General features: G+C 46.7%; 1 protein-coding gene across 6 annotated transcripts in view; it reads left to right on the top strand.

Annotated features, from left to right (window-relative positions):
• NEDD4 (NEDD4 E3 ubiquitin protein ligase) overlaps positions 1-13,467 on the top strand; it is a 2,630,465-nt gene that overhangs the window by 1,492,445 nt on the left and 1,124,553 nt on the right. For 4 of the 6 annotated variants that reach the window (XM_069624887.1, XM_069624886.1, XM_069624884.1 and 1 more), the window contains one exon: positions 9,314-9,523. The exons of 1 other annotated variant lie outside the window; for it this stretch is intronic. In XM_069624887.1, the coding sequence (XP_069480988.1) occupies positions 9,314-9,523 (210 nt within the window). The remainder of the gene's footprint in view (positions 1-9,313; positions 9,524-13,467) is intronic. One more of the 6 variants, XM_069624883.1, reaches the window with a different exon arrangement.

The raw sequence follows: 13,467 nt of genomic DNA, 5'->3' as shown, positions 1-13,467 counted from the left end.
CAAGTTAAAACACAGTCAGGTAAAGTATACACACCTCCCTTGATAACTATCAGAGAAGTCAGAGTTAAAACCCCACGATTTATTAAAACAGATGTGAGCGTGTAACCTGATGGCACTCCAATAGTTCAGTTAAAAGGGAGAGAAAAAGGTAGAGCATAGAAATAAAACAGTTCCCAACACTTTTAGGAGTTCTCAGCAAGGGAATAAAGGCAGTATATACTGTAGAGCCAAAGTTCATAGGCCAGGCCCACTTTAAATGGAGCAAAGGGAAATGTGCCCAGGATCACACGGTTTAAAATGCACTAAAAGTCTTTGCAGAATGTTCAAAAGAGGTTGGGGCAATGCAAGAAGGTAAAGTTAGAAGGTCTGGGGCCAACCCAGTTGGAAAGCCAAGGATTTAAGGGTCACCTTGGGCAAACCGAAGAAAGGGAGGCCTGGCAGGACACAGTACCTTAAGGAGAGAGGAAGCTCCAGCGGCGGCGGTTGTTCCTGGCAGTGGTTGCAGTTTGTTGTTTCAACCAGGGAAAGAGAGGATCTCATCGAGGAGGAAATGTGGGGTCGTTGCACTGCACAGGGATGAAACCAGCCGCGGAGTTCGTCGATAAAAGGGTGCGTTCCTTTTATTCGCAGTCAAAGTGGTGAAGCTTGGCTATCCGGCCGCCGGGGTGCTTGGCACGGGCGATTCGACCAAGAGACGTCTTTGGAAGGCGAAAAGGGTGAACTGGTTGGTCTCACCAGCTCAGCGGAAGAAGACTCGTCCAGCACAAGATCTTTTCTTAGTCATTGGGAAAGTGGTGAGTTTGTTGCAGCAGGGCTCCACCGGTGGTGTTGTCGTTGCAGATGGCTCAGCTTCTTCCCTCCTCGGATTCTTAGGTCCTGTGGCGACTTCTGAAGTTCCAGTCCCAAAGGCCCTGCTTTTATGCAGAAAAATTCCCATTCAACAGCCTAGCTGTCACTCAAACATGCTAATTGGTGACCCGGACGGCTCACCACTGGGCCAATCAGAATAGAGTGCGACTTGAGTTGCAAAGCAACGCAGTCCAGTGTGCCAATTCCCCTCCCCATGCATCCTGTGGAACCCAGACAGAGTGGCACCATTTGGAGGGCTTCTGTGGAGAAGCCTGCCAAAAAGTGGGACAAAGAGCTCGACCTTGGTCAGAGTTAGAGATGGACACGAACGTCATTTTAGAAAAGAGTTCTGGCAAAAAGACCCAACCGTGGATTTAATATTAAATAAACCGGCGGTATCTTTAACATTGCACCAAAAAGTGGTGCGTTTAAAATCAATGGGAAAATCCCACAGAGAATATTACGGTGGAATATTTCGTGTGGTAATCACTGCCACCAGCCAGAAACTCGACAATGGGGGACTGGTCAGTGCCCCCTTGAAAACAGACCCAGGGGCAATATAATTAACCCCTTCCAGTACTTCCACAATATGATGGTTTGTACTGGGTCTGTTCACAATTTAGGACTAGTAAAGTCAATGGTGACTTTACATGCCCTAGGAGACAGTAGTCAGTCCCAGGGTATGGAGTCTGTTTGGGGGTCACTATGACACCCCTGTGTTACTGCACTGAGGGTGCTTTATAACACATACACAAAAAATAGATGACACCCTATGGAGTAAAAAGAAAACCCCATAGCCTTAAGCACATAAAGAGTCAGACATACCTCAAATCATGCCTAAGAGTGGGAGGAAAAAAATCTCACTCTTGGCAGGAGAAAAAAACAAACCCCAAAAATCCAGCAAAGCTGATTGGGGACTCACTAGGTTTGGGAAATTAGCCTTATAAGAGAATTCTCCATAACACTGGTTCAACACTCACTGTTGGTGGTCAGGTTAAAGGGCCTGCCTGGCTGCTCAGGCACAGCTGCATGGTGGGTCACTTCATTCCTGGGGCCCCGCAATGCGAGAGTTGCTATTGAAGACGCCAATTCCTCTCCAGCTGCCATATTCTGTGGTTTCCTCGGGGATCATGCATTTCACGCACACTGTTTAATATTTACATTATACCACTCCTGGTGCTCCTCTATGACCTGGGTCTGCAATATTCCACCTACGGTGATGATACCCAGGTTGTCCTGGAGCTCTCGGGTACTTACACGCAGGACTCAGGCTATTAATGCTATCTACAGCGCAATCCAGGCTTAGTTGGTAGCCAACTCGCTTGCCCTAAATACGGACAAGACAGAGCTCTTCATTGTCGCCTCAGGACTAAGGCTAAAAAACTTGCCACTAATTCTGAGCTTCATTATTGCAGACAGCATTATTACAGTGGACAAGAGTGTGAAGACGCTGGGCATCGTCCTTGACGCCGAGCTTACAATGAAAAACAATGTCGCACACACTCTGGCATCCTGTGGTTATACCAACAAATAACTCGACCACATCTGCCCCTATATTTCCCCCTTGAACAGATCCTTGCTGGCCTCGGCCTTGGTGAATTCACGCCTGGATTATTGCAATAGCCTACTGCTCTGTGCTTCCCAAGCTAATATCTTAGCTCTGCAAGTCATCCAAAATCATCAAAAATGGGGCAGTGCGTGCGACTGTTGGCCTTACCCGGCTTGATCACATCACCCAAGCCAGGGGGGACCTTCAGTGGCTCCCTGTGAAACATTGCATCACTCACAAACTACTGACACTTGACCCTCAAATGCTGGAATCGTGTGGCACCCATGTACCTTATCGACTGCCTAAAGGCACACCAGACTACTCGCACTCTTAGGTCCCAGCATCAGTCTAGACTTCTACAGGCCCAGTTTCAAGCTTGTTAGATTTGGCGGCTCCAGTTTTGGTGTCCAGGCCCAAACAGCCTGGAATGCTCTTCCTCTTGGCGTGAGAAAGATCAAGATTCCTAATGAGTTTTTAAAAAAGGGTCAACACCTACCTCTTCAACCTCACACCAGACTAATTACCACTTTGTTGAGTCCCCCCCTCCCCAACTCCTACTGATTTGACCTTCTTTGTTTGAATGCCTTTTGTTGTTTTCCGTGCGCCCTGAGGCCTCTGGGCATGTGGCGTGTTACAAAAATTAAAATAAATAGGAGAGAAGGAGACTTTCTGTGGTTGAGGCCGGATCAGAGCCACCAATGCTGCAGATGGGTGTGGGTTCCAAGAGTGCCTGAAGCAGTAGTAGCAGAGAGAAGAGTCAGGAAGTGGAAGCCGCCCGCAACCGCAGTGTTTCGCAGCTGGTAAGTGAAGCTCTGTACTCCAGTGTAACTGTAGCCAGCTCAATTAGTACTAGCGTAGAAGCAAGTAAGGGAAATGTATCACACACACATTTAACACAACTCAAAAGTGCTCGCGTATAAGAAAAGCCTTTTCTTTTTCCATTTTTGTATTAATTAACTTTACAAGAGTGGTCGCGTGTCTCCAATTAAAGAGAACGCTGATTTGTAATCACTCGAAAAGGTAGCAGCTGACCTTCCCGAATTGTTACTAGAACTCTTACATCAAAGAAAGGTTGCGTATGAATGATTCCCGATTTACGATAAAGCTGGGTTCTCTATGAATAAAAGGCAACGCCCGTCTTTACAGTCTTTAAAGAAAGATAGATTTTACTGAGAAATATAATAGTTTCCCTTTTTTCCAATGTGAGACTCACCAATTCCAAACGGCCCTTTGTTGTTTGCATTGTTAATTTTTCCCCAAAAAACTATTGTAAAGCAATTCTTCTGTATAATTTCATCTCTTCACTTTCAAGGATGGCTATTTGGAAAGTCCAAGGAAATTGTAGGTGGTTGCTGTATATATTAATAGTTACTCACCATAGTGAATAACGTACTCTTGGTCCATAGTCCCCTTTCCTCCATACTGTATGGGCGCCCCCTGTTAGACAGAAAGCTGTGCAGTTCCCTTAGGGACCACTGCAAAAGATTTAGGACTACAGGTGTTTGGCAGTAAACCCACTTGGGAGCAGTCTGTACCACACAGATACACTTGGTAGCTGTGGCTGAGCAGTCAGACTTCCCTCAAGAAGAGTTAGGCAGTATGTAGAGTATACACAATAGGTACAGAGATACAGTAACACAAGCAAACACTGACCAGAGCTTTGGTTTAAAAGTATATAATTATTTATTTAAAGACACACTTGTAAATTACACTAGCACAAAAGAGGTAAGTAAATTCAGCACACAGTCACTTTTATATATATACTACCCTAATTACTTATTAGACAAGTCTTAGTGAGAAACACCACTTATTTTCAGACAGAGGTGAGCACTTAACATAAGATGACACTCTAATAAGTTATGAAAAAAGGGAGGGAAAAAGGCAGAGTTATGGAAGCACACAAGTTTCAATACTTTTAAAAGAACCACAGTAAGGCAGGTTAGGCAGAGTTCTACTGGAGAGCAAGGAAGTTAATTGCAAGGCCCACTCTTGGAGAGAACAAGCAGAAGGGGTCCAGGTTCAAACAGTGGGGTTATGCCCAAAGAGTCTTGTAGATAGTTCGCACAAAAAGGATGAAATTAAAGTCAGGAAAAGTTAGCTAGGTTGTCCCAGGCTAGCCCAGGTTAGAAAGTCGAGGCTTTACTGTCACCCTGAACGATCTGTCGCAAGGGAAGCCAGGCGGGACACAGTACCTTAAGTGTGAAGGGAGCTCCAGCGGGGGCAGTTGTTCCTGGCAGCAGGTGCAAGTCAGTGTTTCGTCCAGAGGAAGAAGAGGTCTCGCCGTGGAGGAAAGATGAAGGTCGTTGCACTGCCAGGGAAGAAACCAGCCGCAGAGTCCTCCGGTTAAAAGGTACTACCCTTCTCTTCGCGGTAGTGGTAAACCGTGGTATTCCGGTTGCCGGGGTGCTTGGCACGGGCAAGGCGGCCACGAGATGCTCCAGGAAGGTGAAAAGAAGGCTAAACTGGTTATCCCCACCAGTCAAAGGAAGAAGATCTCCGGACTGGAGATCTCCTCTGTTGTCGGGAAAAGTGGTGAGACGGTTCAGCAGGGCTCCACTGGTGGTGTCGTCGTTGCAGGTCGGCTCAGCTTCTCCCTCCTCGGATTCTTGGGTCCTGTGGCGACTTCTGAAGTTCCAGTCCCCAAAGCCCTGCTTTTATGCAGCACACCCCCATTCACTCAGCCTAGCTGTCACTCAAACATGCTAAGTGGTGAGCCGGCCGGCTCACCATTTGGGCCAATCACACAAGAGTGCGACTTGAGTTACCAAGGTAACTCAGTCCAGGGTGCCTAAACCCCCTCCCACACCCCCTGTGGTACCCAGACAGAGTGGCACCACTTTTGGAGGCTTCTGTGGAGAAGCCCGCCAAAAAGTGGAACAAAGGGCTCGACTTGGGTTGGAGTCACAGAAGAGAACACAAACGCCATTTTAGAATCGAGTTCTGGCAAAAAATGCCAACCGGTGAATTAATATTAAATAAATAAACCGGCGGTATGTTTTAGGCTATAACTCCCACCGTATGTGGAATGCGTCACCCAGGGAGTCGGAGCCCTGCCCCTGACAGGATGCAAACTGCTGGCATTTCCTGTTGTCCCGGGAGGCAAACAGATCTTCTTGGGGATGCCCCCATCTGACTTAGATCTCTTTCAGTACCAGGTCGTTCAATTGCCACTCGTAATTTTCTGCCCCCAGTCTGCTGAGCCTGTCCGCCTCCAGATTGGACTCCCCTGGGAGATGGACTGCGGAGATGTTGTTCTCCAGTACCCACTCCCACATGCTGACAGCTATATTGCACAGTGGAGGGGATCTGGTACCCCTCTGCTTCTTGACATAGTAGACGCTGGTGGATTTGTCCGTCGGGATAAGAACTGTCTTGCACCCTACGAGAGGGAGAAAGGCCTTGAGAGCCAGCCATATGGCCTTCAATTCCAGCCAATCGATGTGGGACTCCTGCTCCTGTTGAGTCCAGACACCATGGATGCTGTAGCTGTTCAGAGTGGCTCCCCAGCCCTATAGGGAGGAGTCTGTAGTAATAGTGACCTGAGGGGCCGACTGCTGGAAGGACTTGCCCTGCCACAGGTTGCAGTCCGTGGACCACCACATGAGGTCCGGGTGAAGGAATTTTGACTGGCTCCGCTTGGGAGCACTTCTCCTGATTCCATGAGGCTGGAAAGTGCAGCTGTAATCTCCTCACCTTGAGCCTTGTGTGGGGTACGGCCAACAGGACCGCCGCCATTATACCCAACAGATGTTGGTACCACCAGGCCGAGGTCACTGCCCTGGAGAGGAAGTGAGAGGTGGCTTTCTTGATGGCTGCTATCTTGTCCTCTGAGGGAAAGATTTTCTCTGAGCTCGTGTCCAAGATGATGCCCAGGAAGGTAAGAATCTGTGTGGGCTACAGCTGAGACTTCATGAGATTGATAGTAAACACCAGGTCATGGAGTGTATTCATCAGTGCGGAGGAGGTATTGTGAAACGCTTCCGGAAATGTGACCCGGACGATTGAAAAGAAAAAGACAAAGATAGAAGAATATCCAGGGAAGAGCGCGTGGTATTACATGGCTGAAGCCAAACCCATGAGTGTTGGAAACGAGGAATGAGGAGTTGTGCCGGTGGGCGTAGTCAGGTGAGCGCATGTTCCCAGGGCTGCGCCCCCGAACACCTCTAAATTTAAAGGGGAATGAGATTTTTGTGGTGAATAAAGTTCCCTCTCCCGTCCCTTCCAAGCGACACCCATACAGTATGGAGGAAACAGGACGGGACCTATCAGTACAGTTGGATACAATTTTTCATCTACAAAAAAGATTAATCCTTCACCCCATTAGGGATTTTCATGTTTTGCTTTCAATTATTAAAGAAGACTGCATGATCAATAGTCATGTGCCCTTCTCTTGTACTATCCATCTTAAAGTGTCTGTTTGAGAAAGGGTATTTATTTAGTGTTAGGAAAGATTTTGTCAGCTTTCCCTCCATAGTTCCTATGAACCCCAATCGTTTTGCTTTGTTTTTTAACCTGTTCTGACTTTTTGAAGGGAAGTAAGCCTTCTGCTCTTCATTTGTTATGGGGAAACTGATCACTCCTTCAGACTTATCAGCACTGGGAAAGTGTTTCCCTTTTATCTTTTACATTTGTGTTACTTTTTTAACATTACACGTAGCATCTTACAATGCAGTGCAATGGGGATATTTTTGTAACACCCTAGATGTTAACTGTTGCGATTTTGGTTACTTTAATATGTGCCTAAAGAGAAGCTGGTGGCAGTAGATATGTGAACAATGTTTTGTTATTTCTAGTGTGCACATTCGCATTCTCCAGATATGGCTACTCCACATGGCTAGTGCCCTAAAACAGCCATGCTATGGGATTTTCGCTTGTTCTTTGGCCATATTGTACTTTGGTCGTCTTCCTTCCTTGCCAGGGCAGGAAATCTCATATAAGGTTGTGTGTGTAAAAAAAAAAAAGGACTCTTTCAGCCATGGGCTACCTCACCAGAAGTGTCGTCATTTGCCATTGTACTTAGAAGTTCCTAGATAAGCACCTTCAACTGCGACTGGAAGAATGCATGATGTCTGTGTGTGGTAGCCGCAGCTGGTACTCGCCTTCCCCCATCTTGTGAAGTGCCCTGAAGAGGCCTGCATCAGTGAATCTTGCATTTCTTCATCTCCAGAGATTGCACCTTGCATCTGGATCCGACAGGAAGAATCCTTGCACCCGCAGGGAAACATTTGTCTCCCCCTGTCCTCTGTAGGATAACATTGGGAACTAGTTCCTTTTTAGCCAAACATTCCATTCCACTGCCATTTGGTCGTCGAACCTGGGTAGTATCATCAGAAATATATACTTAGCAACTTTGCTGAATCTCTTCTTCGCCAAAACAAGTACTATTATAACTTACCTACAGAGACTGTATTCTTGGGAGAAGCATTGTGGCTCCTGTGACTTTTGGGAACAAGGCACGTTTTGTCTTAGGGATTGGACTGCTGAAGGTGGGGAAATTCACTTTTGACTTGGTTCCATCTTTGCTATATTCATTTACTTAACTTTTGCGTTGAATAAGTAATTGAACTCTTTTTAAGAACCTATGGGGAATGTAAATATGTTTATTGCGTATTGTGCGATAATATCACCTGCTAGTTTCAATTGTGAGGTTTGTGTAAAGGCTTGAATGTACATTCCTGTCTAAATTGTATTGTGTGCGTCACTGTGTGGATTCTTTGTGGACCCCTGACCTCACTTGACTGCTCTCCACTTTTACCTTGTTTGGGTTTTGGCTAATCTCCAAATTCCCTGTTCACTCTAACTGGGGTGGCCTGCTAAAATCTGTCCACACTGCAGATTTTAGAAATCCATCTTAACAATTTAGGGCCTAATTCACAGAATGTTTTCCAATGGTATTTTCCATTATAAAAATGCTTCTGTGAATTAGGCCCTTAGTGTTTCCTTTTGTTCACCAACACATGTGGGATCCGATGAATATGTTCCTCCACACACTTTAATTTAGGTTTATCACTCTTGGCAACACAATATTTAATGCAAACAAATGTAAAACCCTCAGGCTATATTTCCGACTCTTAATCTTTGTATGCCTGGTCAAGTCTATGAAGAAGTAAATAGTTTTTCTGGTTGGCAGGGGTGTTACTGGATCTCTGAATTCTGATCTTCGCAATAGCAGTGTACAAAGCATATTCTGTGAAATGTGTTGGAACAAAAAAAGGCAATCACCTTGAAGAAATTATAGACCATGTATCAGAAACATATGAAGATATGAAATGAAAACCTTGTGACACCTAGATTAGATGTTCGGGGAACCATCATTTTACATTTGAGAAGTGTTCAAGCGGTCTTCAGAATGATGGCCAGCTCCGCCAAAAAGCGTGGAACATATTACATTGATTACATATTCAATAAATAAGAGAATTGTATGAAACCAAGATGGAAAGTCTCTGACTTTCTTTCAAGATAGATGTACCCTTCTTTAAATTTCTATAATCCAGAATATTAGAAGCTGTAACTAGAATGAGATGTGCATTAATATGATCAGTGAACATGTAATGTTTTCTAAAAACAAATCAAGAAAGGCATCTATATTTTTCACATGCATTTCAAACACATTTGGCTAATTTAATTTTGATTTATGGAGTTCACAAGAAATGTAATTACCCTCCTTTTCACCATAAATATTGTATGGATGGTTCTTTAGACATATTTGAAGACCTTTGACTGAGATTTGATGTATATTTATAATGGATATGATTTGTTTTACTTGAGAATTAGTCCTTAACAAAACACCTTCCCTTAACTTCAAGGAAAATTGAACGCCTTAATGAAATGTCAAGTTTGGCGAGTCTGTCACTGTAATCCTGATGTAAGAATTTGAGATATGCAAATAATACTTTGTTTAAATGTTTTATTCAGCAGGCTTGCACTGATGTATCTCCACAGTCTCCAGGTTCGACTGTGCCTGCATATCTTCAACCACAAGTTGCATCATGTGAATCGCCACAACTTTCTCTTGTTTTGAAACCTGATTTGGAATCTGGGTTTCTTCCCAAAGGATGGGAATTACGGCATGCTCCAAATGGAAGACCTTTCTTCATTAACCATATTACCAAATCGACTACATGGGTACTCTTCACGTTTCTTTCCTACTAACACCATGATATGATATATGTTTATTTATATAACACCTATACACAATGTGTTTCAAAGCACTTCAAGGCAAGGGAAGGAACATGGGAAAATAAAATGACATTCTTACAGGTCATGAACAGTAAGGATGTGAAATTATCTATCATACTCGGCCTGACAACATTTCAGATAGTGCAAAAGCTAGGACATAGATAAAGAAGGGAGGGGTAGAGTGGGAAGGAAATGGAAACAGACAGGCGACTACCGTACTAGGCCTGACAACATTTCTGGTTAAGCCAGAGAAAACAAAAGGTGAGAGAGAGAGGAGTGCAGAAAGGGTGGGGAGGAACAAAATGAGTGACTATCATACTAGGCCTGACAACATTTCAGATAGTGCTGGAAGGTGGGCGGAGGAGACAGGTTGCTATCATACTAGGTCCAGGGACAATTCTGTTAGAGTAATTGCATAGAAGAAAGTAAGGGGAGGAGATAGGGAAAGGGAGAAAGGGAGAGGAGGAGAGAACAGAGAGTAAGCAGTCAAAAAGAGTGGAGAAGCAAGAGTGGAGAGCAAATACAATTGCAGAAGTCAGTAGTAACACATAATGTTGCAAACCTGGATACAAGATGAAGATGGGAACAGCATGATTCAGGGCCACCATGAGAAAGTGTGACGCACCGTGAATCAATGAAGTCCATAAAAGTCAAATCCAGCATTGGTCACAAGACAGTGATGGTGAAACCATAATGTTTCAGGACAGACTCCTGCAGAAGTAGGCTGGAGGGGGAGCAGGGTAGAAAAATCAAGCAAAACAGGCAACACCTGTGTGCAAGAAGGCGGGGGGAGGCACAAGGGAAAATCACGGTGGCGAGAGGGGTGGGGATGGCTTGTGGGGACATAGGGAGAAAACGCTTCTTGGTGCATGCTTACTTGCTGTGTGAGCAGGGGTTCGGCCCTGGAACCTACTGGTCCAAACAGAAATTGCCCTTTTCTCCAGCATGGGGTTTGGCATGGATTCACATGCTCATTAATATTTCCCGTCGTCAGGCTGGGAATCCTTGGTAAAGAAAAAATCAGTTTCAGTTTTGTTTCTGAACTGTCTTTCTACTAGGAACCAATCACTGGTCTCTGGGTCATACTGCCCCCAGCCAATGACCGCCCTCTACCTAAGCCCCTCCTCTGGCAGCCATCTTCAGATTTTTACCGCACGTTCAAGTGTTGGGAGTCCTCGTGCTGTAGCTCTCAAGCTTTTACTGCGTTTTGCAAATTTTCAAAGAGATTTCATCAAATTTATCGTTCAATCGAGCCTCAAGCTCCACCGTTTCTACTTCCGATCAACGGGGACCCGTTTCGGATTTTTTCTACGCCCCTCAAGGATGAATCTTTGATCGAGTTTAACTTCTCGGAGGCTTCCGGAAGATCTTTGAGGCCTACCCCGCGTGGACATCGCCCAGGAAAAAGGAAACACGACGCCCGGACCCAAGCTCTTGAGGAGCTTCCCTGGATGTGAACTGCAGAATGTCTTCAAGGAAGATGAACATTCTCTATGTCTCTACTGCCTTCATGAAGACAAAATGCATGTGGAGAAGAACTGTGCGCTTTCCAAGAACATGTCCGAGCGGACGATGAGGGATCGTCGTACCCGCCTCACCAACTGGCTGGAGGGGGAAGAGCCCAGCAGCGGGTGAGAAAAAGAAGTCCGAGCGGTCTTCTAAGTCCTTTCAGGGCACTCCGGCGACGGGGGCCCAACAAAAGGCAAAGCAACGCGGGTCCGCGGGCACTGGTAGCGCCGAACGGTCAGGCTCCTGGGCTGCCAGGCAGGGCGCAATTTCACCGACGCCATCAACCACGAGCCAACGCTTTGGCTCGAGGAAGAGAAAAGCGGAGAACCCGGGTAAGCTTCGGGAGAAGTCCCGGTCGATCCCGACGGCAGCCGAGGGGGAGCAAGGCGGTGACCCGAAGGTGAAGGCCTCAAGCGCATCTAAGGTCGTGAAGGCCTTGATTCACCTGGCTAAGGTATCTATCGAAGGAGTCGTGGCGGTCCTGGCGAAGCCTGTGGAGGCTACCCCAGTGGAGGCGACCTCGGGGCCTAGAGTTTCTCTGTCACTGCGGAAGGAATCCTCTTTTCAGCCCATCGATAAGACCCCTGTGAAAACCCCGGTGGCAAAAGAGGGGGGGGGCACGGTGGCCATCACGGACATGGATACAGCCTACGAAGAGGAACTGGCTGGAGTCGTGAAAATCCTGAACAAGAAGTTCGAGAAGGTCCGGTCCCATGGGAAGGATCCCGAAGAGGCGGACAAGGAAAGCGACAGCGGTGGTGACGAGGAACACGTGGAGGCGGAGGATTCCACTCCTCAACCTTCGCGCCCGTCGCAGCCGGTCCATGGGCCACAAGACAACTCGGGGGCAATCTTGATGGCGATCCAAGCCTTGTGTATGGAGATAAGGAAAAGGTTGCCCTCACCACCAATGGACGACCCAGCGGAGCCTGGACCATCGGAAAGCCCTCCAAACAAGCAGAGGAAAATTCATCCACCCCCTCCTTTCCAGCCTTCTTGGCCTGCACAGCCTTCTTCCCTGTCTCCTGAGCCGAGGGATGATACGGGAACAGAGACAGCCACGACGGGGACGGATGACGACTGTGGTGACGACGGGATGGACCTTCCATCACCACCTGCTCAGGCCTCCCCACCCGACGAAATTGGATCCTTCCACGCCATGATCGCCAGGGCATCCGAGCTCTTTCAGCTCTGCCCCGTGGAAGAGAAGAAAGAAGGTTTCCTCTATCAACAACGAGAGGCCAAAAGGAACACGGTCCTCTTGGTCCCGTTACTCGATGACATCTGGGACGAGGAGATGTTGCTCCTGAAGAACCCATCCATGGCCCCTTCCAAGAGAGACCGGTACGAGAAGAAGTACCGGGTTTCGGATTCTGCCCCCATGTGCCTTAGGGCGCAGCCTACACCGGACTTGGTTGTCTCCGCGGCGGCCAAGAAGAAAGCAGCAGGGGCGACGGCGTCAACTTCGACATCTCCGCTGGACGGTGAAGGGAAGAAACTGGACGCCATGGGACGACGGGTGTTAGGCAGAATCCTGTGCAGTTCCCTTAGGGACCACTACACACAATTAAGACCACAGGTGGCAATACAAGTTTTACCTTTGGTACAAGCCTGTACTACTATGTCAGAGTGGTAGCAGTGGCGGAGCAGCCAGGCTTATCGCAAGAGTATATGAGCAGTAGCAGAGATTACACAAAGGGACCACAATTACTGTGACTCAAGCAAACACTGACTCAAGGTTTCAGGTAGAAAAATATAAGTACATTTATTTTTGAACCATTTGTTATAAACACAACACTTCTATTAAACTCAAACACAAACCACATGTAAAATATACTACAACTAACCAATTCACTTTGTACAGTAAATCTCAAGGTAAGTACCGTGTGTTTGAATGGACCGGTGTTACGAACAAAACACGTTACCGTGAATACGATTGCGATCACTTTTTGACAGTTCGGTCTACTACATAAACGCGTATCCGTGACATGATATGCTACCGGGGCAAAAACACACTTAGCACCTGAGATACCCAGAGGGAGTTGGAGGCAAAAATCACAGGCAATATTTTGGTTAGGCAGACAGAATCGAGTAACACTCAGAGACAGGAGTTCAAAAGTCAAAGGGCCGGAGCCAGGGTTAAGTGACACCGGAGACCTGTTGCCGAAGATCACACAGTCAGACAGTTCACAATTCAACGTAGCCAAGAATACTTCGATATTGTCAATGTTCGGAAGCAAAAGTTATAAGAAGGAGGGAAGACAAGGGCAAGCCTTGAAGCTGAAGAAAAGGGGTTCATCCAGTTTCCTCAAGCAGAACACAGTACCTTATTCCAATGGTGCAGCTAGTGCCCTGGCAGTTGTTCCTGTTGGTTTCCCGCA

Source organism: Ambystoma mexicanum, chromosome 11 (genome assembly GCF_040938575.1).
Source record: "Ambystoma mexicanum isolate Mex_15411 chromosome 11, UKY_AmexF1_1, whole genome shotgun sequence".
Classification (NCBI taxonomy): domain Eukaryota; kingdom Metazoa; phylum Chordata; class Amphibia; order Caudata; family Ambystomatidae; genus Ambystoma; species Ambystoma mexicanum.
The sequence above is the reverse complement of the archived record's forward strand: the minus strand, read 5'-3'. Positions and strand labels throughout refer to the sequence as shown.